This window comes from Carettochelys insculpta, chromosome 19, assembly GCF_033958435.1.
Source record: "Carettochelys insculpta isolate YL-2023 chromosome 19, ASM3395843v1, whole genome shotgun sequence".
Taxonomy (NCBI): domain Eukaryota; kingdom Metazoa; phylum Chordata; order Testudines; family Carettochelyidae; genus Carettochelys; species Carettochelys insculpta.
Genome location: NC_134155.1, coordinates 13,901,489 through 13,925,186, shown reverse-complemented (window position 1 = coordinate 13,925,186; position 23,698 = coordinate 13,901,489). Strand labels below are relative to the sequence as shown.

Genomic DNA, 23,698 nt, shown 5'->3' with positions numbered 1-23,698 from the left:
ATAATTTCACTATATTATTTTTAAATCATGTTTTTTGGGATCCTTAATCTGCAATTTTTCAGGTATTCCTGAATTTTCTCTCTCTCCTATCAGGGAGTCAAGAGATAGGGGTACTGACTATTTATATCTTAAAACACATGAAATGGCTGCAGATTAGGAGGTCAACAATGTAGTAATTGTTAAATTAGATTTCTTTTTCATTTATTAGCAACTTCTACTTTAACGGATTTTGTTGTGAAAACAAAACCATTTTCTAAAGACTAACAAAGAACATCTGCTTGGTTATTTCAGTTGCTTGAAAAGTGATTTTTTTATTTCTCAAATGTCTGATTTTGAGAATGCTTTTAAATTAAGGGAAATGCATAAGAATAAATGTAGAGTATTTTGTATGTTTATCTATGGTGTGTGTGTGTATCATACCTAGTTTGAAATTGTGGTACACTGAGTGCTTATTAAATAGTTCTGTTGTTTTCCTTTCGTGTTGCATTCCAGACTCAGATTCAGATAGTCTTACGTTTTTGAGTACATGAAAAGATTGGATGATCTTAAGAAAAAAAAATCACAGGAAGCTGCTGCTATGTGAAAATAAACAAAATAATTTACCTAACCCACGCTGTCAGCAACATACTACATTTCAGCAATAGGAAAGATATATGTTGTTTTACCTTTTGTCTGGAAAAAAAATGATACCAGTGAATGCTTTTGTTTAGTCTTCTGTGAGATTTTGGTTTTGGTTTTTAATGTAATGTAGGAGTGGTTTGCAGTGCATATATAAAGAATTGCCTAGGAAATTTGCAGCTGCTCTATTTATTTGGTAAGATTTGTTTACAAAATTAGAAGGAACTTGAACTAGTTCTGTGCAGTTTATTAGCCAGGCAGCCATAATTTTGACCTTGATGTGGGTTAAAGGACACAGACCTGAGAAGCAATCTGTTTATCATGTAGGGAATACATGCCATCCCTGACAGTGTACAGTGAACAAGATGGATGATCTGCCAAATTGGTCCCTCGCATGGGTGAATCGGGGCAAATTTACAGTACAATTCCTTTGCTGCTCCTGATACAAAAATAACATTTGCTGGGTTTTATGTTCTGTTGTATGACCATTTGGGCGTGAGCAGAAAATAAAAATAAAATTTGTGGGATTCTTTTTGCTTTAAATACTTATATAGAACTTGCTGTCCTTTTATGTCTGTCTCTTTTTTGCATCTTTCATTACTAAAAAAATTTGAATTTCTCTGATTGAGAGAGCAGGGGTTTTTTTAACGTATCTGGGCAACGTTCCTAAATACAGTATGGTATTGTTAAGGCTTTTGTTGCCTTAAATACCTACATTTTATTGTGATGGCATTCAAATACCATGTTTTCTTATGCAGTATATAGCGCTCTAATAATTGACACATCAGAATATTTTGTAAGAAAATGACACAGAAAACAATACCTTGAAATCTTCTGAAAGTTATAGCCAGATGAGTTTCTTGCAACCATTCACAGTATTGAACCTTAATTTTAGTTTTATTTTTCCGTTGCATTTATTTATCTTTCCTGCTGAGAAAGCAGAGATTGATCAAATGGTAAAATTACAAAGTAGCATAGCTTTAAAATGAAACCTTTCAGTACCATATCCCTTAAAAGAAGCAGTTTAGGGCTTTGCTATTTTTTCATACCTGGTCATTTGTTAAAGTATGTAGAACATAAACAAGAAGGAAGTTAGTTTTAATGCTTTGGTTGCGAGATAATTATGCTCAAGTCAGTTTTTCTCCTTTTTTTATTACAGAAAGCACTCCAAAGACCTCTGCCAGTTGCAGTCCTGCTCCTGAGTCTCCTATGAGTTCCAGTGAATCAGTGAAGAGTTTGACTGAATTGGTACAGCAACCTTGTCCTGCTATAGAGACAAATAAGGATGGCAAATCACAAGAATCAAGTGAGCCACCTGTTTCTGAATCCCAGTCGACAACACCTTTGCCTCTGTCTGGTCATTCAGCACTTAGCATTCAAGAACTGGTTGCTGTGTCTCCTGAACTGGACACATACGGCATTACAAAGAGGGTTAAAGAGGTGTTGACAGACAACAACCTTGGTAAGTTTTTGTTCTAATGTCTTTAATGAAATAAAGCAAAGTATTAATGCTTTTTTTTAAAGTAATGTGTGGCTAGAGAGAAATCTATAGGGACTGTTACCAAACTGTTTAGGTCTAAAGCCATCTGTTTTGAAATTGTTCTAATCCAAAGCACAACATCCTCTAGATTTTAAATACCTACTTCCAAACAGAAAATCATTGCTCTGCCAATCTTACATATACACCCAGTCTACCAATCTGAATACCATCCCCGTCCACACACCTCTAGGCCTTTCAGATACCAAAATTTCTGTGCTATTCAGTTCTCCACTTGAGAAGTTGTACTTCGCCTCCAGCTTCTGGTTTTCCATTTCATGTAGAGATGGTTGCTGGGGGTCCTAGTGCTTTGTAAACAGGTGCAGGAAAGGGTTGAAAGAGGAGGAGCATCACAGGCAGATGAGAGTTAAGGAGGGATGTCATGGATATGGTAGAGGTGGAGAGGGAGAATGCAGACACTATGGAAGTGAATGGGGTTACTTAATTGTTACCTCACATTGGGCCAACAAAAGTTAATGCTTCAGAGCATTTTTCAGGTGCAGCATGAAGTTAGCAGATGGATCCATGCTGATGTAGTTGATAATATAGAGTGCTGTCATAGGAAATGTGATTAGTTGGCTAAGGTACATGAAAGGGAGCCAAAGAGATCTGGGTTCTACACCCAGTTCGTCCGCTGGCTTGATCTGTAACCCTTATATGTAAGTTACTCCTCCTGTGTCTCTGTTTAACACGTCCTTTCCTCACAAGATATTGGGGGGTTAGTGCATTTAAGTCTGCAGAGCACTTTGAAGTTCTCAAAAGGAAGGCTGTAGAGAAGGGCAGTGTTGTTGCACCGTTCAATTGTACACCAATGTTAAACTTCTGATTATGGCACTTAATGTAGCCACTATTCATCCTGAGGCAAGAATGTTTAAGTGTATGGAGACTGCTTATTTCAAACAGTGTGCCTGGGTATCTAGATAATGAAGCCTCTCTTGGAGTTGAAGCTTATAGAAGGTTGTTGTCTCTTGACTTTAAATATTGATTGATCAAGTGGCTTTTGGTCATCCGTTCCCTGTATTCATCCCTTTTTCATCCCATGGGCCACCTTTCCCTAGGAGCAACTGTTCAGACTTTCATTTATTATAACCACTTAGAACATTATTATACCCAGCTTCTGCTAAGTCATCTGTGCACGAGCAAAAATATGACCCTTTTGTGCCCTCTTAAAGACCCACTGCCCTTTTTTAGTCTCTCATTCATTTAAAAAAAATTTGAGGTAATACCTCCGCAAACAGTCATACATTAAAGCAAGTCCCATTAAACTTGAGGGAACTATTCACGTGCTTATGTTTGTATGGTCAGAGCCAGAGTGCTTACTCTGTGGAGCTAGTCACAGTACTAAACTCTGTGGCTGGTTGTAGGATCAGGCCTTTCGTTTTTTGTGCAGAATGCTGTTGGGTACTGTTCCTTCTCTGGTGTTCCAGAAATTGTTTGAAAAGTATTTTTGTTTACATTTATTTTGATGCCATTTTTACTTAGTCTTTTTTTTCCCCATGATTTTTGTTTTCCTACAGTGTGGCTGACAAGCCTAAAAAGCAGCAGAAGAGCCAGGAAATGTGCCCCAAACTCTGCATTAGGTGTGGAACAAGTTTAAATAACTCCTTTTGCCCTCAATATGTTGAAGCGCCAGATTTACTTAGTGCTGAGGCTTCTGTTTAGGCCACAGGGCTATATGAACGTGTCTCATCCAGTTTCTAGTGGCTCAGTAGTTCAAAAATCAGTAGCCACCAAAGAGGGCAATGGAGTGAAACTAATTTGGGTGACATGCTTCAGTAAATTGGGTCATCTTTGGAAGGTCTTCCCCCATGGGCTTTCTCATATTCAGACTAGTAACAATTCTAGCAACCAGAGCTAGCACTCCCAGCAATGAGATCTTGGTAGCACTATTATTTTCTAACTTGGGCAGCATATCACGTTGTCACAGAATGCGGGGGGCGGGGGGGAGGAATTGTAACAAACTACCAAAAAGATCTAAATTTTTGGGGGTTGCAGAAAGTGCCAAAATACTGTATAGAATTTTCTATAACAAAAAAAAAAAAAATACAAGTAGGAGACTAGATACAAAAGTTAACTCTTGTGGCTACCTAACAACAATAAAGATGAACTAGTCAAGAATAAAGATGGGGGAAATTAAAAGGTATGGGTTTGGCACATTCTCTGGAATCTATATTTTTTTTTAAAAAATCATTGATTGTTATTTGAGTGTAGCATACAATACACATACTACCAGTTGGCAGTGATTTATAATTTGTTTCCCATTAGCCTGACCGTCTTTCAAGCCATTTATTTGACCCTATACAATTGTACTTAGAGCAGTAGAATAAACATAGCACTGCCCTTTGAAACATTTCACTTTTGCCATGAATATAATATTAATGTGATATTTGCATTATCCCCTAACTTTTCGTGCTTAGCACTATGCATATTTAAAAACTTCTGAGAATATTCAGGGAATGTTGTTTAGTTACAAAGACAATTTAAAATATTCTAAGAGGCACCACTATAAATAAGTTACAGTGCTATTATGCCTGCAAATTTCAGCTGATGGGCAGTTTTGAAGATGGAGAAAGAGAAGGGTTCCTTTTGAAAGATCCCCATCTGTACCAGAGTACAGTGACTAGTCTGGATTGCAGAGGAGCCAAAAGTGGCATGTGGTCTGATTTTTTTCAGAATTTCAAGAAAAGCAAGGCTTAGCTGTATATTAGCAGATGCAATATGAAAAATGAATGTATTTTAAAACTTCTTTGTTTACATACTTGCCAAAATATGAGTTTAGGGACAATTTTAGGTAATATGCATATAAAGTAACATGCACATGGAGGTGATGTCCATCTTACTTCATGCTGGGTTCACCCTCCCCAGCGCTATACACACATGACCAAAAACTCCTCTGGCTGCCTCTCTTTACATCTCCCTCAAGTTTGTTTAACCCTTGGCCATCTTCCCCTTCATTTGGATGCCCGAAGACCCTTGCTATACACACATTCTCCCTCTGTCTCCTCCCAATTAAATCAGCAAACTTGAAAAAGGAGCCAGTGAGGACTTTTCAAACTGGGGGACATGCAGGGAGGCTTGAGGGATCTGAATATGTGCCAATGGCCCACTTATGCCAGAGTGAGATGGAATTATGGACAGAAAATTGATGATGATAATGATGATCTGACTCAGAGGCTGAAGCATGTGCCTTTACTGCTTGGGGTTGAAGAATAAGTAGGCCTCTATGCATTGCAAAGGTCATATAGGCCTGAGACTACCACTGGCTAACGTATACCTAGAGCAAAGGAAAATACTCTCTTGGGGGGCAGAAACAGCATCCTGAGGCCAAGTCTTAGCAGGTAAAAAGCTTTTTCAGATTATCTTGACAATATACAGTAGATAAAGTACTAGCAGAAATTAGATGACTGCAGGTTTCTCTTTTGTAGCACAAGTTATTACATATCCAGGATAGTTGTGGTCAAGAAAAGTGTTAAGTGAAGTTTGATAGAAAACTAACTCTATAGCCTGGTTTCAAGTGCTGTGGTTTTGTTCTGTAGTTACTGCAAAGTTAAATCTTAAATGTATGAATGGAACAATAACTATATACAGTGTTTTTTTTTTCTGCTGGTACTTGCAGCTGCTGAGTACCAGCACCTGAGCAGTCCCTGCCATGGGACTGCTGGGTGTTGTTGGGGTCGCTGAGTACCGGCTCCTCCTTTTTCACAAAAAAGGCAGTAACTATCTATACATACAACATGTATTTTAGAAAATACAGAGAAATTGCTACCCTACTGAAGCATAGCATTTGAAGCATGGCTTAAATAAGAAGTCTTAAGACTATTTTTGTTGCTTGTATGTAGTAGTTATATTGTTTCTACGTTTTGTAAACTGCAGTTTTCAGCCCTGCAGTTGCTGAAGAACATTTACAATAGTAGTAAAAAACAATGTAACAGGAACAGCATGTTCATGTCTGTGAAGACACTGGTGTGAATGTTGCTGAACTGGAAAGGGATACACGTGTTTGTTTCACTGATTAAATTGTCTGTATTATCTTAATTGAAAGAAGCCATTACAGCGCCTTCCCTCTTAAAACTTAAAAGCTGTAGTACTCTTGCTGGAGTTGACTTAGTTAAAAGCTTGATTTACTTTTTATAATGCTATTACATTTTACTTTTGTATATTATGTCCATTATAAGGCCCTGATCCCAAAAGGAGTTGAGCTCCCCTGCTTACCAGAATCAGACCTAAGTAATTTCCAACTTTAATAATGGAAGAGTTATTATTCTTTCTTTTATTTCTTTTGGAGTTTTCGGAAAAGTTTAAAGTAAGAGTAAGTGTGATTATATATACCAGAGCTCTGCCGTTCTTCAGAGAACTTGGTCCCCTTCCACCTTCTGGTCTTTCTTTTGCATTGTTATCCTCTCTTTTTTTTTCCTCTTAGCTGAGTGAATACATTTCAGTTTTGATTTCTTATTAGGTCAGCGTTTGTTTGGGGAGACAATCCTAGGGCTAACGCAAGGCTCAGTCTCAGACCTTCTGGCTCGCCCAAAGCCCTGGCACAAATTGAGTTTGAAGGGACGAGAGCCCTTTGTCCGCATGCAGCTGTGGCTAAATGATCCCAACAATGTGGAGAAATTGATGGATATGAAGCGAATGGAGAAAAAAGGTAATTTGCAGCAGATTGCTGATGCATATTTTTTTTATTTCAAATGAGACTCTCTTTAAATTATCCATGAATATTACGTAGGTCATTTTGATCAAGCATTATTGAAAGCTATGGGGAAAGCTATGAATATTACGTAGGTCATTTTGATCAAGCACTATTGAAAGCTATGGGGAGGGATTCACAGCATCTTTCTCTATACCTGACTTGTTACTAGCTTTGTTTTCCTATACATCTCTGGTGGGTGGGGGGAACACTCTGAATGCCCAGTGTCAGGAAGCCATTGCTAGATTCCACTATAGAATTAATTATTGCTGCCCTAATGAATTTGTGATAATGCGAAACGTAAGAATGGGAGCTGGCTTAGGATGTGCATTACTAGGACGACAACCAGTCACAGACGTTGGGATGGAGGGAGTAAGCAGTGATTCCTGAGGGAACTTTTTGCTGGCGTAACACTGGTGATCAGAAGGAGGAATGATAAATACAGGGGTTTTAAATGATTCTGTGAGATGCATTTCATTAAATTAGTGTCCTTTGTGATTCTGGTTTTGTTCAAGTGGACTCCCCTCATCTGTTTAGATCAGAAGCATTTATCTATATAGGCCTCAACATTTGTTATCTGAAATTTTATTGTGGAACGTGTCCTGTGAATTTCAGATCCTTCTCTTTATTTTGAATCCATTGCTGAGAAATAGAAATTACAAAAATTGCCACCTTTTTGTCCGATCACGTGATTCTACAAAACAGCTGCTACAGATGCTGCTTTTAACAGCAGTTAGCAGAGTGTGAATTGTGTACATTCCAGCTGGTTATCCTGGATGATAATGGTACACTTACTCATTAGAAATTTTTTTGTTGACTGATTTCACACTTACACTAATATGTAATGAAAAAAATCTTATGGTTCTATTGAAAATTGCAGTTAAGGAGGCATACAGGAGAGTTGGTAGTCTCCTGTTGTAAGTGAATAAGAAAAACAAATCTATGTTGTAGTAACTTGTGGTAGTACAGCACGATGAAATGTCTTATCAGAAATTGCATGAGATCATCCACTGGCAGCAGAATCCTCTGAGGTTTCCCAGTTAGCACTAAAGGGAGCTGAGATGGCTTCTGCTGCATTAGAAAGAGAGAAAAATTACATGGACCAGATAGCTGGATTTTTATTGATCCTAACAGCTTATCCTATGCAATGTTGAATAAAACCAAATTACAATAATTAAAAAGTAACACTGACAGCCTTCTTTGGAAACTCGTTTCTAAACCGGATTCTTATCAAAGTCCCACAAAATACATGTGCTGTAGGAAGGGAAACTGTGCCTGAATAAAGATAAGGCTGTGAATTGTTTGAGGGCTTCAGCTGAGCTCCTGAACTGTCAGTGCTATGCTGGTAGCAGAGCACTGGGAATGAATTCAGCCCTCTGTTCACTCCGGAGTTCTCTCTTGCAGCTAAGTATGCTCTTGTTCTACTGTTTAAATTACTCTGGAGTCACATCAACGTAACTTTCCATTCAGGTAGTATCATTGAAAGAATATTGCAGTGGTTTCTGTTTCCAGTGAAACACTGACATTAGTTATTGCTCTCTGACATGTTTTATCAGAGGAATAAATTGATAATTAAGCTGAGATGATCCTCCCCTACTCTCACCCATCAGCTTGAAGCTTATGCTATGAAAGTCCTATATAAACAGTCCAGCAGATTTCTAGTGCAAGTTAAATTAACATTTAGGAGGGGTCCACCAAGATCAGACTTTTTCCCCCCTACTTTGAATAATTAGCCTCCACGGCATATAGCACCTACTGTGCATCGTGCTGCAAACATTGCACTCCCCTAAGAAAAGTGCTGAAGCCTCCTAACAGGGGAAAGGCTAATTCCCTGTAGTCCCATATCATTTCATTTTTAATAAGCTTGACCCAGTACTGTACAGAATGAGAATTATATATTAAAAGGGCCTTCTTTTATCCTAGCCAGCGGGCTACAGTGCTATTGGGTGGAGTGGGTGAGCAGAGTGCATGTTAAGAGACTTACCGAGGAGCTTGGCCAGGCTGGATCTACACAACAACAGCAACAAAAAAAGTGGTAAAATCCTAGACTAGAGCTAGGCCCCACACCGTGCATACGGGTGACTGCAAACCTTCCCAGTGACTGGATTTGGGAAGTGAGTTTGGTCATTTCTGAAGTTATGGTTAATGAAAAAGTGCAGAATATGTATAAAACCAAATACCTCCAAAATTCAGTGATGTTTGTAACTTGTCTTTTGATTTGAATCTCTACTTATTTAAAAATGCTGAAATCTCCCCAAGATCTTTTGTATATTTACCCCATATACTTAGAGTTAAGATTGTTTAAAATAATATTCACCAATCATTTTTAAAGCATGTGGAGTGCACCCTGCAAAGCACATGGTAATCTGGTTCAGCATACTGATAGAGGCCATATTTGTGATCTTGAACCAGAGGAGTGATGGTCTAATAACTTGTTCTGGATAGAAGAATATCACCTGGTGGGTGTTTATAGGGTTTTTGTTTTGTTTTTTCATTGTTGTTGTTTTTGTGCAGTGGGGCTCCCAGTAATTCATCTTTAAGTTTCTTTATTCCAGTCTTCTGAGAGAGAGAGAGACTTTACCAGTTGTTGCTTCACAGTGACAGCACTGAATGACAAAAACAGTTAGGGCAGGTCTTCCTGGGCGTGGAACATCTCCTAGGAAAGTACACTGTTTCAGGAAATGTTGGTGTGAGCTGTTGTCCCAGAATGAAGAATCACAGGGAAGGGACCTCAGGAGATCATTTAGTCCAGCCCCCTGTCTAAAGCAGGATCAATCCCAACTAAATCATCCCAGCCAGGATTATGTTAAACCATGACTTAAAAACCTCTAGGGATGGAGATTCCAGCACTTCTCTCAGTAATGCATTCCAGTGCTTCCCCACCCTCCTGGTGAAGTAGTTTTTCCTAATACCCAGCCTACACCTCCCCCTCTGTAACTTCAGACCATTGCTCCTTGTTCTTCCATCTGTCACCATTGAGAACAGACTGAAAATGGTGTTATTGGAGGTGCCATCTTTGGGTTGTGAGATGAGAGAGTCTGGCCACTGAACAATGAGCTCTTTGCATTGGAGGAGGGGGCAAAGCCAAGTCACCTGAGCAAATTCTGGCAGCTTCAGTTGGACACAGCACAAAATTTTTCCATTTTTATTTTGTGTGTTTTCCTCCTTCATGTCCTTTCCTAAACTGTTGTGTAGTGTTGCAGTGCTCTAATGAGCAGATACCATTTTTTCACCCTTGTTTTAGCTGTTACCGTGCTGTGTAAAGGGAGCCCTGTGGCTAGTTTGTATATCATTACAGCTGTGTCTACACTTAGAGAAAACTTCGATGTGGCCATGCTAATGGCCATTTCAAAGAATACTAATGAGCATATTCAGCGCCTCATTAGCATGCCACCGGCCATGGCAATTCAAAATTGTGCGTTTCGCTCCCGCGCGGCTCGTCCAGATGGGGGTCCTTTTTGAAAGGACCCGCCAACTTCAAAATCCCCTTATTCCTATCTGCTGATATACACATACACATATATATATATTTTATATATATTTTTTCTTTTTAAACAGGGACAGTAAAGAACTTACTATGACTAAGAAAAACAACATCTATTACAGTTAAGGAAAAGAGAATATAATTTGTTATCTATCTATTGTGTTGGGACTGCTGATAGGAATCAGGGGATTTTGAAGTTGGCAGGGTCCTTTCGAAAAGGACTCCTGTCTGAATGAGCTGCCCAGGAGTGAAACGTGGCAATTTCGGCATGCCGCTGCCAGCGGCATGCTAATGAGGCTCTGGTTATGCATTTCAGCACCGTGCTAGTATTCTTTGAAATGGCCATTAGCATGGCCATCTCAAAGTTTTCTCTAAGTGTAGAGGTAGCCTAGAAGTTGGTAAAGCAGTTTGGAGACTTTTGAGACTAAAGGCTTTTGATAAAAGTAAGATCATACCATTCTTCTTCTAGAGATGTCCCTGTGGGTGCACCACACAAGGTGTGTAGGTGCATCCCTGTGCCCTCTCTCAGAGAGTTTCACAGCAGTGCCCATAAGGGCTGCACACATGCAGTGCCTGCATCACATGCCATTATCCAGTAAAGTATCTCATGCATGGCTTCGACCCCTTGGTTCCTCCTCACACATCCCTGGCCTGAGACAGAGCTCTGCAGTCCCGACATAGTAGATAGATAACTCAAATTATATTCTCTTTTCCTTAACTGTAATAGATGTTGTTTTTCTTAGTTACAGTAAGTACTGTTCCCATTTATATATATACACACATATATACAAACACACATACACTTTTTCCAGTCACCAGCCTCACTGTGTCCAGCTTTCCAGGCTCTTAAGTGCTGCTGCTCCTTCGGGGGGCAATACTGATCTTAGATGGATGCTCCCAAAGTGTCTGCTTGGGTGACACACACGTATGCCAAAAGTGCCCTATTGCACCAAACTCAAAGTTAGAGCACAGAGAGACAGGGATTGAGGCTATAGCTTATACTGATGGAAGAAATAGTCAGACCAGTCTCGGAGCCTGGTGTGAAAACAACTCCAACTCTTTTGTCGCTGCAGTCTCCAGAACCTAAAGGGTCGTCTGAAAAGAGACCCTTCTCAGCACCTTACAGAGAACAGACTGCAAAAAATGGTCACCCACCAGCTGTTTTCAACAGTACCAAGAGCACTGCACCTCAGCACAACCAATACTCCAAGCACCTACAGTACCAGCTACAGGTCTGCCACCAGCAGCACCCACCATCCAGGCACCCAAGCTAATGGCGCTAATTTGTCTGCCTCCACCTCTGCACCATCTGCACTGCCATTGAAATCAGTGCTAGTCTCCTTGCAGCACCACTCCTGAAATCAAGCATCATGGCACCTACTCCAGCCATGCTGGTTCAGCCTATGGTGCCATTGCCACAAAAGGCACCAATTGCTTCAGCACCTTTACCACCAGTGCCTCAACTATTCCTGGTACAGTGAGCTGGCAGTCTTTTCTGCACTACAATCTCCTCTCTTTGGCATCCGCATTTCCCCAAGAACCTCAACGCCACACCATATATCTCCAGCGCCATCGTAATTTTCTGGTGATGAGGCTGATAGGGCTGAAGGTGCATTTTCCTTGAACCACCACCCCTCCCCTGCTAGAGCTCACTGACCACCAACAAGAATCAGGTCTCAATTATCCTATGACCATGACACACCACCTTGATACAGATACCCATGGATGGAACTCTCCATGCCTTACCAAGGACATTGGCCTTATTGGAGCCCTTGGCAGGGCATGGAGGGTTTACAGAAGATATTCCAGCAGACAGCTGAGCCCACACAGGGAGCAATCCCTTGACCCCAGAAGCACACACACAGCAGGAGAAAATCCCTCAGGAACCAATAGCGCAGGACATGGAGGAGCCAGCCCCTGAAATATCTCCACCCACCAAATCCTCCTTTTGCCCTGACAAGGCTATAATGCAACTTCCACCAGTGGATAATTTCTTGCATTTTCAAGATCTTTTCAAAAGTGCGGCTGCAGAACTGAAGATAGCCCTGGGAAGAAGTGTCTGAAACTCAGCATGAGTTTACAGACATTCTTCAGACCACTCACTCTTCTAAAATGGCTCTCCCCATCAACACCACCATCTTGGACCCAGCAAAAATGGTGCAGAAAACACCATTCTCCAGTCAACCTACATACAGAAGGGATCATCAAAAACTCCTACATCCCAGACAAAGGACCTGAATTCTTATTTACACATCCAGCTCTGAATTCGCGGGTAGCCTACTAATGGAGCAACAGCACTTCAGGTCCACTTCCATGGACAGAGACAGCAAAAGGCTTAGATCTTTTTGGACAGAAGGTCTACATGTCCTCCACTCTCCAAGTCAGGGTCTCTAATTATTCCACCTTACTGGCTAAGTATGACCATGGGAACCACACCATGTTCCAAAACTTGGTAAACAACATTACGGACCAGGCCAGCCCACCACCCAAACGGCTCTGAAGGCTTAATGCTGCCAACACAGGAGCTAGATCTACTGCAGTGGTAGTCATCATGCATAGGGCCTCATTCAAATCCAACACATTTCCCTGAGAAATACTGACCAACATGTAGGATCTCCTGTGTGACAGAGAAAAGCTATTTGCCAGCGAAACCAGGTCCTCTAAACAATGTAGGACTCATGAGCCATGCTTTGCTCTGTAGCCTTTCTTACGCCAGCCACCAGGAGAAGGCAGTATAGCTACCAATTACAGCAACACCCTAGGCACCCTTCCTAAACCCAACAGAATCAGTGTGAATGGCAACCACAGCAGCAAAGGACAAAGCACCAACTCCAACTGTCCGCATCGATGGTCCAGCCTCCAACAAACACACATGAAATTTTGGTTGAGGACGTCAAACACCTCCACCAGTTCTAACACAGGATACTACCGTCTAATTCTTTGGAGATCCCTACTCCTTCCAGTTAATCCCTCTTTTCTCTAGAGTCATACACAAAATCAGGACAGGCAAGTTATATTCCGCACACATCCCAACACCCTGTCTAATGAGCCTCTACACCTACCAACTTTCTTCACCAAACCACATGCTAGTTCCTTTGAGACCTCAGTGCACACAATGGATGGTAGATATGTGCTAGCCTTTTTATCAATATGCGCAAAGCCTTCAGGAAGAACCCAAGACATTTTATATTCATAGTGGGCCAATCCAAGGGCATGCCTCTGTCCAAGCAGAGGCTCCCTAAATGGATTTCAGGTTGCATTTGACAATGCTATCAACTGAAAGACTCTCAACCCTCCACCCACAATGGGAGTATGTTCCCCCAGACTATCTCCACTTCTACAGCCTAGCTCAACAATGTTCCCCTGCCAGAGATGCCATCTAGGCATCACAACATGCCTTTGCTAACTATTATGCTATCACCTAAGGCCCTAAAACTGATGCCCAAAGCAGTATTATCCATTGCCTTTTGACATATTCTGAAGCCCCACCATCCTGAAGGATACTGCTGTATAGCTCCCTTGGAATGGAGCACCCACAGGGACATCACTCAAAGCAGGAGGGAAGGTTATTCACCTTGTGCAGTAGCTGGAGTACTTCAAAATAAGTGTCCCTGTGGATGCTGCACTACCGGTCCTCTTCCCTTCTGCTTCAGAGCTAAACCAGGCTCTGACACAGAAAGAACCAAAGGGATATGGGCCACATACACGTTACTGCAATGGACAACTGCATGCAAGGTCCATAGGGGTACCACTGTGAAACTCTGAGCGAATGTGCTGCAGACATGCACTTTCACCTGGAGTGGCTCTCACAGGGGCACTCATCTCAAAGAACACCAGTCACTGTACGAGGTGAATAACCTTCCCTTTTCTACATATTAACCACCAGCATTTCAAGCTGTAGCATTCAGTGGCATTGCAGGGGCAGCCAAAGTAGGGTCCACCATGTGCTGTTTGAAATAACTAATTTACCACTAACTACTTTCCATTTCCCCATTGATTGAAACAGCCAGTAGTTTGATGAATTGGAGTAAACTTCTAAATTAATCTTCTTATAAAAGCAGTGAGAGTGAGGTAATATCTTTTATTGCCCCAACCTTCTGTTGGTAAGGGGGTGAGCTTGTGTGTCACTCTCAGGTCCTAAAGAAGAGCTCTGTGTGGCTTGAAAGCTTGGCTCTCACCAACAAAAGTTGGTCCAATAAAGATACTACCTCACTCACCTCCTCTCTAATATCCTAGAGCTGATAAGGCTGCAGCTACACTGCATATAACTTTATAGTCATTTTAAATGGACGCAGCAGTATTTATCAGAGAGGTACCTGAGTTAGTCTGTATCTTCAAAAATAACAAGGAGTCCTGTGGCACCTTATAGACTAACAGGTATTTTGGGGCATAAGCTTTTGTGGGCAAAGACCCGCTTCATCATGTGACAAAGAGGGTCTTTGCCCACAAGGGAGTATTTACGACACGGCATAGTGGTGGCTTAGGAGGTTCTTTTGCCCAGTGATGTAATGGAGTAGGCAGTCCAATGGGCAAGACATCATATTCAGGAAAAATAAAATGCAGGGAGTTCAAGTACCCTGGACTATGTCAAAAATCATTTTGATAATCCTGTGATGGTGTGTAACAATCCCACTAAATCCACCTGCAGTGTAGAGAGTGAAATGACAAAAAACAGCTGGACACTAAAGATCTAGGCAGTCCTGCAGTGGAAGAGAGAGAGATTATGTTAAAGCAGCTCCCTAGTACTGTAAGAAGGATGAGCTCTGTATCCAAAAAATGGAAGATGTAGCTCAAGGTGGCCTGTTCATGTGGAAGTCTTTTGTGGATACTATTCCTGAAGATAACGCCTACGATTAAAGAAATCCACTTCATGAGAGACTTTGTTGCTGGCTCAGGTGACCTACTCTACCAGCTTCCAGATCTCTGAGTCTGTGCTCCAAAAGATTGTAGAGATAGTGCCTCCTTGTTTGATGTCAGGTCGGTATAAAAGCAACCTAAAAACCTGGCATGTTGAGTCCTAGAGTTGTTTATTTTTACACCCCCCTCCCCCACAGTTTTTATCAGGCTATTACAGCCTTGTATTAAGTTCATCTGTAGGTGCTTTTTTCTCACTGCAAGGTAAAATCCTCCTCAGCAACACTCTTGCATGACTCCAATTGGTGTGGCATTACCCCGTCTCCCTCCACCCAGTGTAGGTCAGTCAAGGTAGTCATGACATTAGCCAAATCTCTTTCCTTACTAAACAGTACGGGATGGTTCACACCCCTCTGGAGATGAGGGAGCTGATGAAGTTGCTTAGACTCATTGACCTGACTGAGACCTGCACACAACAGCAGCACTCATCAAAGCATACTGTAAAATAATCTTGCATAAAGGAAGGGGCTGTAGGTTGTTTGTCTTGTTTATAACTCGTCTCCAGTATATTCATCTAAAAACAGGATCTGTGGGGAAAAAGCTCTGAACTTTTCCTTAGGGTCAGTATTGTCAGGATTCCACAGGCTCCAAACGCCATCTAGTGTCAGAAAGTTGTTGTGATTTCAGCTTTTATCAGCTACTGTAGTTTAAATTTAATGTCATAGGAAGCTTTAAATACTAAGACACAAAGAACATTTCAGATGCATCACAGCAGAATTGTCCTAATGGCATGTATATAGGAAAAAGCTATACTCCCAAAATACTTATGTTGAATAACATTAGACCTATGTACCACACTTAACATCTTATGTCCATTAAATATTTGTCTTACATACTCACCAATGGGGTGGAGAACTTTGAAAGGTTTATGGCTAAAATGTTTAAGGTCAGCTTGTCCTCTGTCCCCTGCCACCTCTACCTTCTCTTGTGGTCTCCTTTGGGTCCCTGAAAGAATTAATTTCCTGCTCTGTCCATCCCAGCATGCACCCTCCCATTGTCCCCTCACAATTTAGGGTCTTTGCATTTACTCTCCAGTACTTATATCTGGTGACTTTACATTTGCATTCGTTCTCTATTTCTCTTTCAGCCTACATGAAACGACGGCACAGCTCTGTTAGTGACAGTCAACCTTGTGAACCCTCTTCTGTTGGAATAGACTATAGCCAGGGAGCCAGTCCACAGCCACAGCATCAGCTAAAAAAACCACGAGTAGTGTTGGCACCAGAAGAGAAGGAAGCTCTGAAACGAGCATATCAGCAAAAGCCATACCCATCACCAAAAACCATTGAGGAACTTGCTACGCAGCTCAACTTGAAAACCAGCACAGTGATCAACTGGTTCCACAATTACAGGTACACTACATGCCCCCCACAGCACAGTATAGACTCTAGAAAAGGCTGTTTGCTTTTGTCTACCTAAGCTAATGCTGGGCAGTGGTACAAAATGAACTGACTCAGTAGCAAGGAATTCATAGTAATTATGATGGTGTAAACAGAATATACTAGTTTTAAAATAATTCTTTGGGAATAAAAATACCCACACATTAACTTACATTATTCTTGTCTATGTGAAATCCTGCATTTTGATTTGATATGTCAGAATGGGACTTTAAACTAAAATGATCATCCAGTGTCATTTGGGATATTTCTCTTTCCTACTGTAATCTACCTGCTAAGGTTTGTATTACTGTTCTTGTATTATTGGATGGACTCTGAAATGTTCTGTTTGTCATAGGTCCTATACTGCTGAAAATTAAAGTAGATTTTCCTTTAGCTCAAGGTATGCAGGCCTGTGGTTTGCAACCTGGAGAATATGTTTTGTCTCCATGAAGTTTCAGATGACCATCCTATGCAGCCTAGTGACAACCATGATGTTTGAGCTGTCTGGAGATTTATTACACTATTTCAATAAGTCGTTGATGCCAAGAGTCATCCTGAAATGAAATGAGATTAGAGTTGCAGCTTAATCCCTTGTTCCCATTAAAAAGAACCACAAGTTGAGCATATTGAGCAGTTTCTGCCTACTGGAGACTCAGTGCTTGACCAGCATATGAGAATTATGAGCTGGATAAAAGCACTCAGTTTGTCGGTGAGGAACTGATCAGGAATCCTCATTAACTTAACATGCTTTTCTCTCAGTATACCATAGTTCTAAACTGAGAAGTCAGAGAGAAAACACAAGCCTCATTCTGTTGCTTTCTCAACCAAGAGTCCCTGATTATCGTAGAACAGTTTAAAAAACCTTAACAAACCATTCGTATTTTAAAAGGTTTCTCCCACTAAGCTTCTCTCTGCAACTTCCAAAGCCACAGTGGGCACAAAAAAAAGACTTCTTTAGTGACAGAGCTAAGAAATAGAACATACGGTAATAGGCAAAGGAAAATAACAAATACAACATCAGTAGATGGTAACATTTATACTCTGTCACACTGATTTAAATGTTATCACATTTGATTTATGTGCATTGCAAATACAGCATCTTAGTTTAAAGTTCTCCAAATACAGACATCTATTTCATTCCTCACTTATAGCAATTATGCACAAGTTGGAGTAATGCCTATGTAAATATGTTCCCTTCAGTCTGACAGCAAAATGTGCTGTTCTCACTTACACAGATGAATGAGAGTACACTAGTGACATGTGTTGTCTTCCTCATTATCATGAGATCTTCTGGTAGGCACTTTGTAAGAAAGCATGACAAGTCATGAGTGATTAGCACATTGCAGTTCTACACACTGTAAAATAGGTACAAGTGAGACAGGAACATACCCTACTGGTCTGAACATAGGACATGGAGTAGGGTGTTTGGGTTCTATTTCCAGCGCTACTGCTTTGCTTTGTGATGATGAGCAAGTTATTTATGACCTGCTGTAAATCAGTGGGATTATTTTGAGTGCTTAGCACCACTGAAAATCTAGCTATGGCCTCCGATTCAATGCCTCAGTTCAGGATAGGCAGATACAGTTCACCAGGGTTAGCATCTGGCAGGTTGCCAGGCCCTTTATTTACCTGAGCATCCATAGGTACAGATGCTGGCAGGGCCACTGCTTCCTGCAGATTCTAATGGCCAGGAATGGCCAACTGCAACCAACAGGAGCTGCGAGCAGCCATATATGCAGATGCTCACATAAGCAAAGTATCTGGCAGCCCTGGCAAACCGCATCCCACTTACTGCTCATCTCAGCCTCAGTTTCACTATCTGAAAAATAAATATATGAATGTAAGGCTTTTGTGAACTTGAAGTTATGCCTGTGAAGCTTTTTAGAGCCTCCACAGAAAGGCGTTCTTCAAATGTTGGGTGTCATTTTTATTTATTAACATAAGGTACAAGAAGTGAAGTCATGGAACTGAACAGGGTTCCCTTTCAGACTAGAGGAATCTTAAAAAAATGAATGTGGTGCTTTTCATATGCTGAAGAAGCCAATATCCCATTTTCAGATTTAGCTAACATTGTGGATTTTATATCTCCCATACTTCTTAATTGGTACAACTACTGTCTGAACCTGTGGGAGTTTAGTGTGCAGTGCCTCCTGAATTTGCTGTCCATTTCATAATGTCTCACTGCCATGAATTCAGTGACTCGGGAATCTTGTTACTGAAGTACGTATTATTTAGGTGTATAGCTTATGCCACTCATTCCACAAACTGTCACTGCCTTAAAATGTGCCCTCACATCCATCCTTGTGTAAAGAATATATGTGGGCACGTGTCACAGCAAGAGCCACGGTGAAAATACCTGAGGGAGAGAGACTTTCACTTTAAAATATAAATATTCAGAAAAGATATCATTGTACCCACGAGCAAGTCTAAACCTTTGTTTGTTCCCAGAGCTCAGAACTGAACACATGCATAAGAATAGCATACATCTGAATGTATTTATTTGGTCCTGCCATTGGGGCAGAGGGCTGAACTTGATGGCCTTTCGAGGTCCCTTCCAGTTCTAGTATTTTATGATTTGCACTACAGAGGATCCCAGAGGCCCCTTTTGAAATTGACCCCTTCCCCCGTTGTGTTAGAACCTGTAGAAAATACATATAGAGACGATTCCTGCCTCAAATGACTTGCATTCTAAAAAATAGGACAGAGAAAGGATGGAAGAAAGGAAGTAGTATTAACCCAGTTTTACACTTGGGAAACTGAGACGTGGAGGTGAAGTGACTTGTGCACATTCACCTCGAGAGCCTGTGGTAGAGATAAAAATTAAATGCCATTTCTTGAAATTCCAATCCAATTGTGCAAAGACATGTACAGTGAACTCCACCACAATCCCTTTGATGTCCCCATATTTTAATAACGCTGAAGAGTGCCTTCAGGGTGCGGTTGATGTACGGTCTTCATCTTCCACTAATAGGCACTCTCTGTCCAAACTTTCCTAATTGCCGCCACCAGTTTCTATTTATTGTACAGACTTTGTCTCCTAACTAATGTAGTGCTTGATTGACTTCCAGACCTAGTGTGTTGGGGATCAATTCCAAGGATTTGCACAGACATCAAACAAGCCCATATTAAATAGAGCTGTAGCCAAATGTTCAATGAGCATGCTGTGATTCACTTTCCTAAGTGGAACTGTGGTATTTTAAATGACGTATTTCTTAGGTGGGCAGACAGGAAGTTATCCATTTCTTTCTCCTGACTCAGTGAGCACCCCAGGAGCAGTGTGCTTTGGATCACTGCCTGTAAAGGGAGATTTATAAGATGTAAATAAGGTTTGGCAATAAACACAGAATGCATGAAGTAATTGTAACAGCAAATTAATATTAGTACCGCTGGTCCCCAGTCTGATGAATGTTATTCTAATAGGGGAAATTACAGACCCATAATCCCTGAAAAAGCATTGTCAGCAATTACTGCTGAAGTACTCTACTGTCTTTGAAATAAGTCAATAATGTCATTAGCTTCAAGCACAAAGTAGACATTCCAACAGTGGTTGGTTGCTACTCTGGTTCTTTCCAGCGCACATTAGTTCCTGCAAGAAGTTTAAGGCTCAGTTGAAAACTTGTCACAAACATGACTATGAAATGGACTTTTCATCTGTGACTAGGCAGCCCTTCTTCATTAAAACAAAGATGTCTCAAAACTGTTCTTGTGGCTACGTCTACACTATGAGATACCGATTTTTAAGACATTTAGCCTGATTTTTACGAAGTGCCTATCTTCACTGTAAGCGCCATTAGCTCAATTTACAGAGCACTAAAATCAATACAGTCTCAATATCATAATGTGGTAGTAACCTGACGGGTGTAGCGTTCAGTTCGAATCTCAAATTCCAAACGAACGGTATTGAGGAAGTGCCATGTCTTTAAATTAAATTCATCAGCCTCCAGAGATGTGCTGTTTGTGCCCCACAGTTCTCTGCTCTGGCCTCTTCCATCTCCACTGCTCTCAGGTGCAGCCGTTTCTCAGGCTCCTTCTCTGTAATTAACCCTTGGTTCCCCATTACCCATAGACACAGGAAGTGTCATTGAAAGTTGATTGGGTGAACAATTCAGCATGTGTGTACTTAAATGTACATTTCTAGATTATGGATAGGGTACAAGTGTACAAATTAGTGCTCTGAGGATCTTCTTTGCCAGGAGGTCTAAATATACAGCCAAGACTTTCCTCTGGGCTCTCTGGGCATCGGGGCGGGTGGTGGGTCCTGCCACAAGGTGTCATGGTCTCTCAGCAGCTTTAAGAAGGGCCAGAGGCAGACACCATAGAGCATTGATTACTGTGGACAGGGTGTCCCTTGGGGCACTTGGAAGCCTTTTCAGTCGAGAAAAACTTTGTCACTAGAGTGACTGTCCTTTGAGACCAGATTTGTACATGGGCCTGATCCAAAGGCCATATAAGGCAACGTAGTAGCTCTGCAATTACCACAGTTCTCCAGTTAAAGCTTGCAGTGACTAATGGAGCTGTAACTGATTTGATGATCCATTATATTTTCCATTTTTTGCCCGTGTCTACTATTTACACATACTGTTCCAGATTATGGAGTGGGTGCAAGGATGAAAATTCTTGTTCTGAGAATCTCCTTAGCCCAGGAGGTCTAAACCCAGATCCAAGCCTAAGCCTGCCTGTAAAATAGGGGAGGTGGTGGGTTGTGCCTCAAAGTGTCAGCAAGCAACCAAAGCAGCCACAACTGATTCAATGATCCATTGCATTTTCAGCTTGAAACACCCATGTCAACTTACACACCTGGAGGCCTTTTCAGTCAACTGAAGAAAAAAACGTTATCACTAGTGTGGCTGTTCTTTGAGACCAAAGGAGCCATAACTGATTCAATGATTCGTTGCATTTTCAGCGTCGCCCCCGTGTGTACTTAAACATACATTTCAGGTGCAAATTCTTGTTCTAAGGCTCTTCTTTGCCAGGAGGTGTGAATCCAGATGCAGGTGGTGGGTCCTGCCCCAGAGTGTTGGCCAGTATCCTGGGCCCAGATGTAGCCCTGCTGGACCTCCTTCACCTTTGCCTGAATGTTCTCCATGCCGCAGCAGGGGATGGCCTTGTTTTGCCAGGGTGGTTAACATCCTGCATAGGCTTGGACATTACGGCACTTCACCTTGGGGTCTTGGTGTAGATCCTCCTCACCACACAGGTCCAGGATGGTCTGTACCTTTGGCCCAGTTCAGGAGGGACCCACATCTTGGTGTACAAGGCTGACTCCTGGGACCCCTCCGGATGATTCCTTGAGGGCTCGGGGAGTCTCAGGCTCTTTGCTGGTGTGCCATGTAGAGTGCTGGCTGGAAAGGAATGGGTGCAGCGGTGTTTGCACAGCAGGATGTCGCTCTGCTGTTGGCGCATGCTCAGAAATTTGTCACTAGAGTGGCTGGCCTTTGAGACACAATTATTAATCTGAGGATCTGCTGTGCCAGGAGGTCAAAATCCAGAACCTTTTGCATCCCATTTTGAAAACCTGTCAGTTGGGAAACCCAGAATCTTTTTTCTGACCTTTCCTAGGTACTTTACTGTACCTCCTGTCCTCTCAATTATAAAAAGCACATCTCTTATACATGCAAGCCAGATTCCACCTGGAGGAAGGGACGTTTGGGTAACACCGCAGGGGAATGAGGGAAATGAAATGTGTGAAGATGTCATCAGATGCGCAGAGCCATTTCCAGTGCATTTTTTTCCTATGTTGCACCAGCGAAAATACCCACAAAGCTATGGGGCTCAGGGAACTGTGGGATAGGCTCCCACAATACACTGCTGCAACAGTCGATTTTGGCGACTTGTGTGTGGCAGGAATAAGTCAATTTTGTGGGGAGCATGTGGGAAGGTGAGGATGCTCAAAACTGAATTTATAAAACCCAGTGTTAATAAACTGATTTTAATAAAGTTGATTTTAGCTCATAATGTAGATGCAGCCTGACTCTATGCTACTCCTGTGCTGAGGTTCCTTCTTGCTGTGTAGGAATACAGGTTATGTTTTGCAGTATAATGTAGGCTAAGTAAAACCTGATGCCTGTGAGATCCAGGACACTGGGAAACTCCATTTTGATAAAATGGCACATGCAGTACATTTCTGGGTTATTTTTACACATTGCATGAAGCACAAAGTTGAGTTTTATCCATTAGTGGAGTGCATTAATTCCTTAAAAGCACACTGCCTGTCATGTGGCTGCTAATGTCCTATAATGGAATTTGTAAATAAAAAATAAGACAGAAGTCAGACTGGGCTCATTAACAACCAGTCAGAAAGCTGCACTGCTCTAAATTTAATTCAGAATTCTGACTTTTGATCTTGGTTTCCTTATTCTGGTTTTTGTTTAATTTTAGGCAAGATGTGGCTAATTATTAGGCATAGAAATCAGAATGTTATTGGTGTTTATGAAATATTTCCCCTGTAATTATACTTCTAAAATATGTCTTCTGATGGTACCATCAAAGCAGAGAGGAGTCTTTAGGTTTTCCAGGCACCCTTTGAAGCTTCATGCTCTCAGAAGTGAGCTTCCAGTGAAAATGGGGTATCTTTAGGGCGTTGTATATTGATCCACTTTAAAATTCACGTGCAACTCTGCAAAAATTATAAATGTTAGTACGTGCGTAAGTTGGATTGAAGTTCTCATAAGGCAACAAGTGGTGTTTTTGACTAAACTAGAAAGCCTGTTTATCATGTAATACTCTGTCTTTCTGAACAAGTCTGTTATCTGCATGAAAGTTAAATTTAACCAGTTTGCACAGAGCATGAGATAATTGTGAACTGTGTAGTCAGAAGGAAACAGATTTGCAATAATTAGGCTATGTCTAGACTGCAGGCTTCTGTCGAAGTTTTGTCCACAGAGCATGCATGCAGACTGCAGATCTCTCAGAAGAGATCTGTGGGTCAGGAGCATTCTGTTGACATCCCTATACACCATGTTCCGCAAGGACGAAGGGATGCCTTGACGGAGGGGCGTTTCCAACATTTGGTCCCATGTAGAGGGGCAGATGTCGGAAAAGCCTTTTCCAGCAGAACTGTCAGCAAAAGATATGCAAAT

The 23,698-nt window shown here is 41.4% G+C and overlaps 1 protein-coding gene across 4 annotated transcripts in view; it reads left to right on the top strand.

The window, feature by feature from the left end:
- Positions 1-23,698, top strand: part of CUX1 (cut like homeobox 1) — a 420,256-nt gene that overhangs the window by 333,528 nt on the left and 63,030 nt on the right. For 2 of the 4 annotated variants that reach the window (XM_075013967.1, XM_075013968.1), the window contains 4 exons: positions 1,778-2,080; positions 3,673-3,735; positions 6,612-6,800; positions 16,328-16,592. The exons of 1 other annotated variant lie outside the window; for it this stretch is intronic. In XM_075013967.1, coding sequence (XP_074870068.1) covers positions 1,778-2,080; positions 3,673-3,735; positions 6,612-6,800; positions 16,328-16,592 — 820 coding nt within the window. The remainder of the gene's footprint in view (positions 1-1,777; positions 2,081-3,672; positions 3,736-6,611; positions 6,801-16,327; positions 16,593-23,698) is intronic. One more of the 4 variants, XM_075013970.1, reaches the window with a different exon arrangement.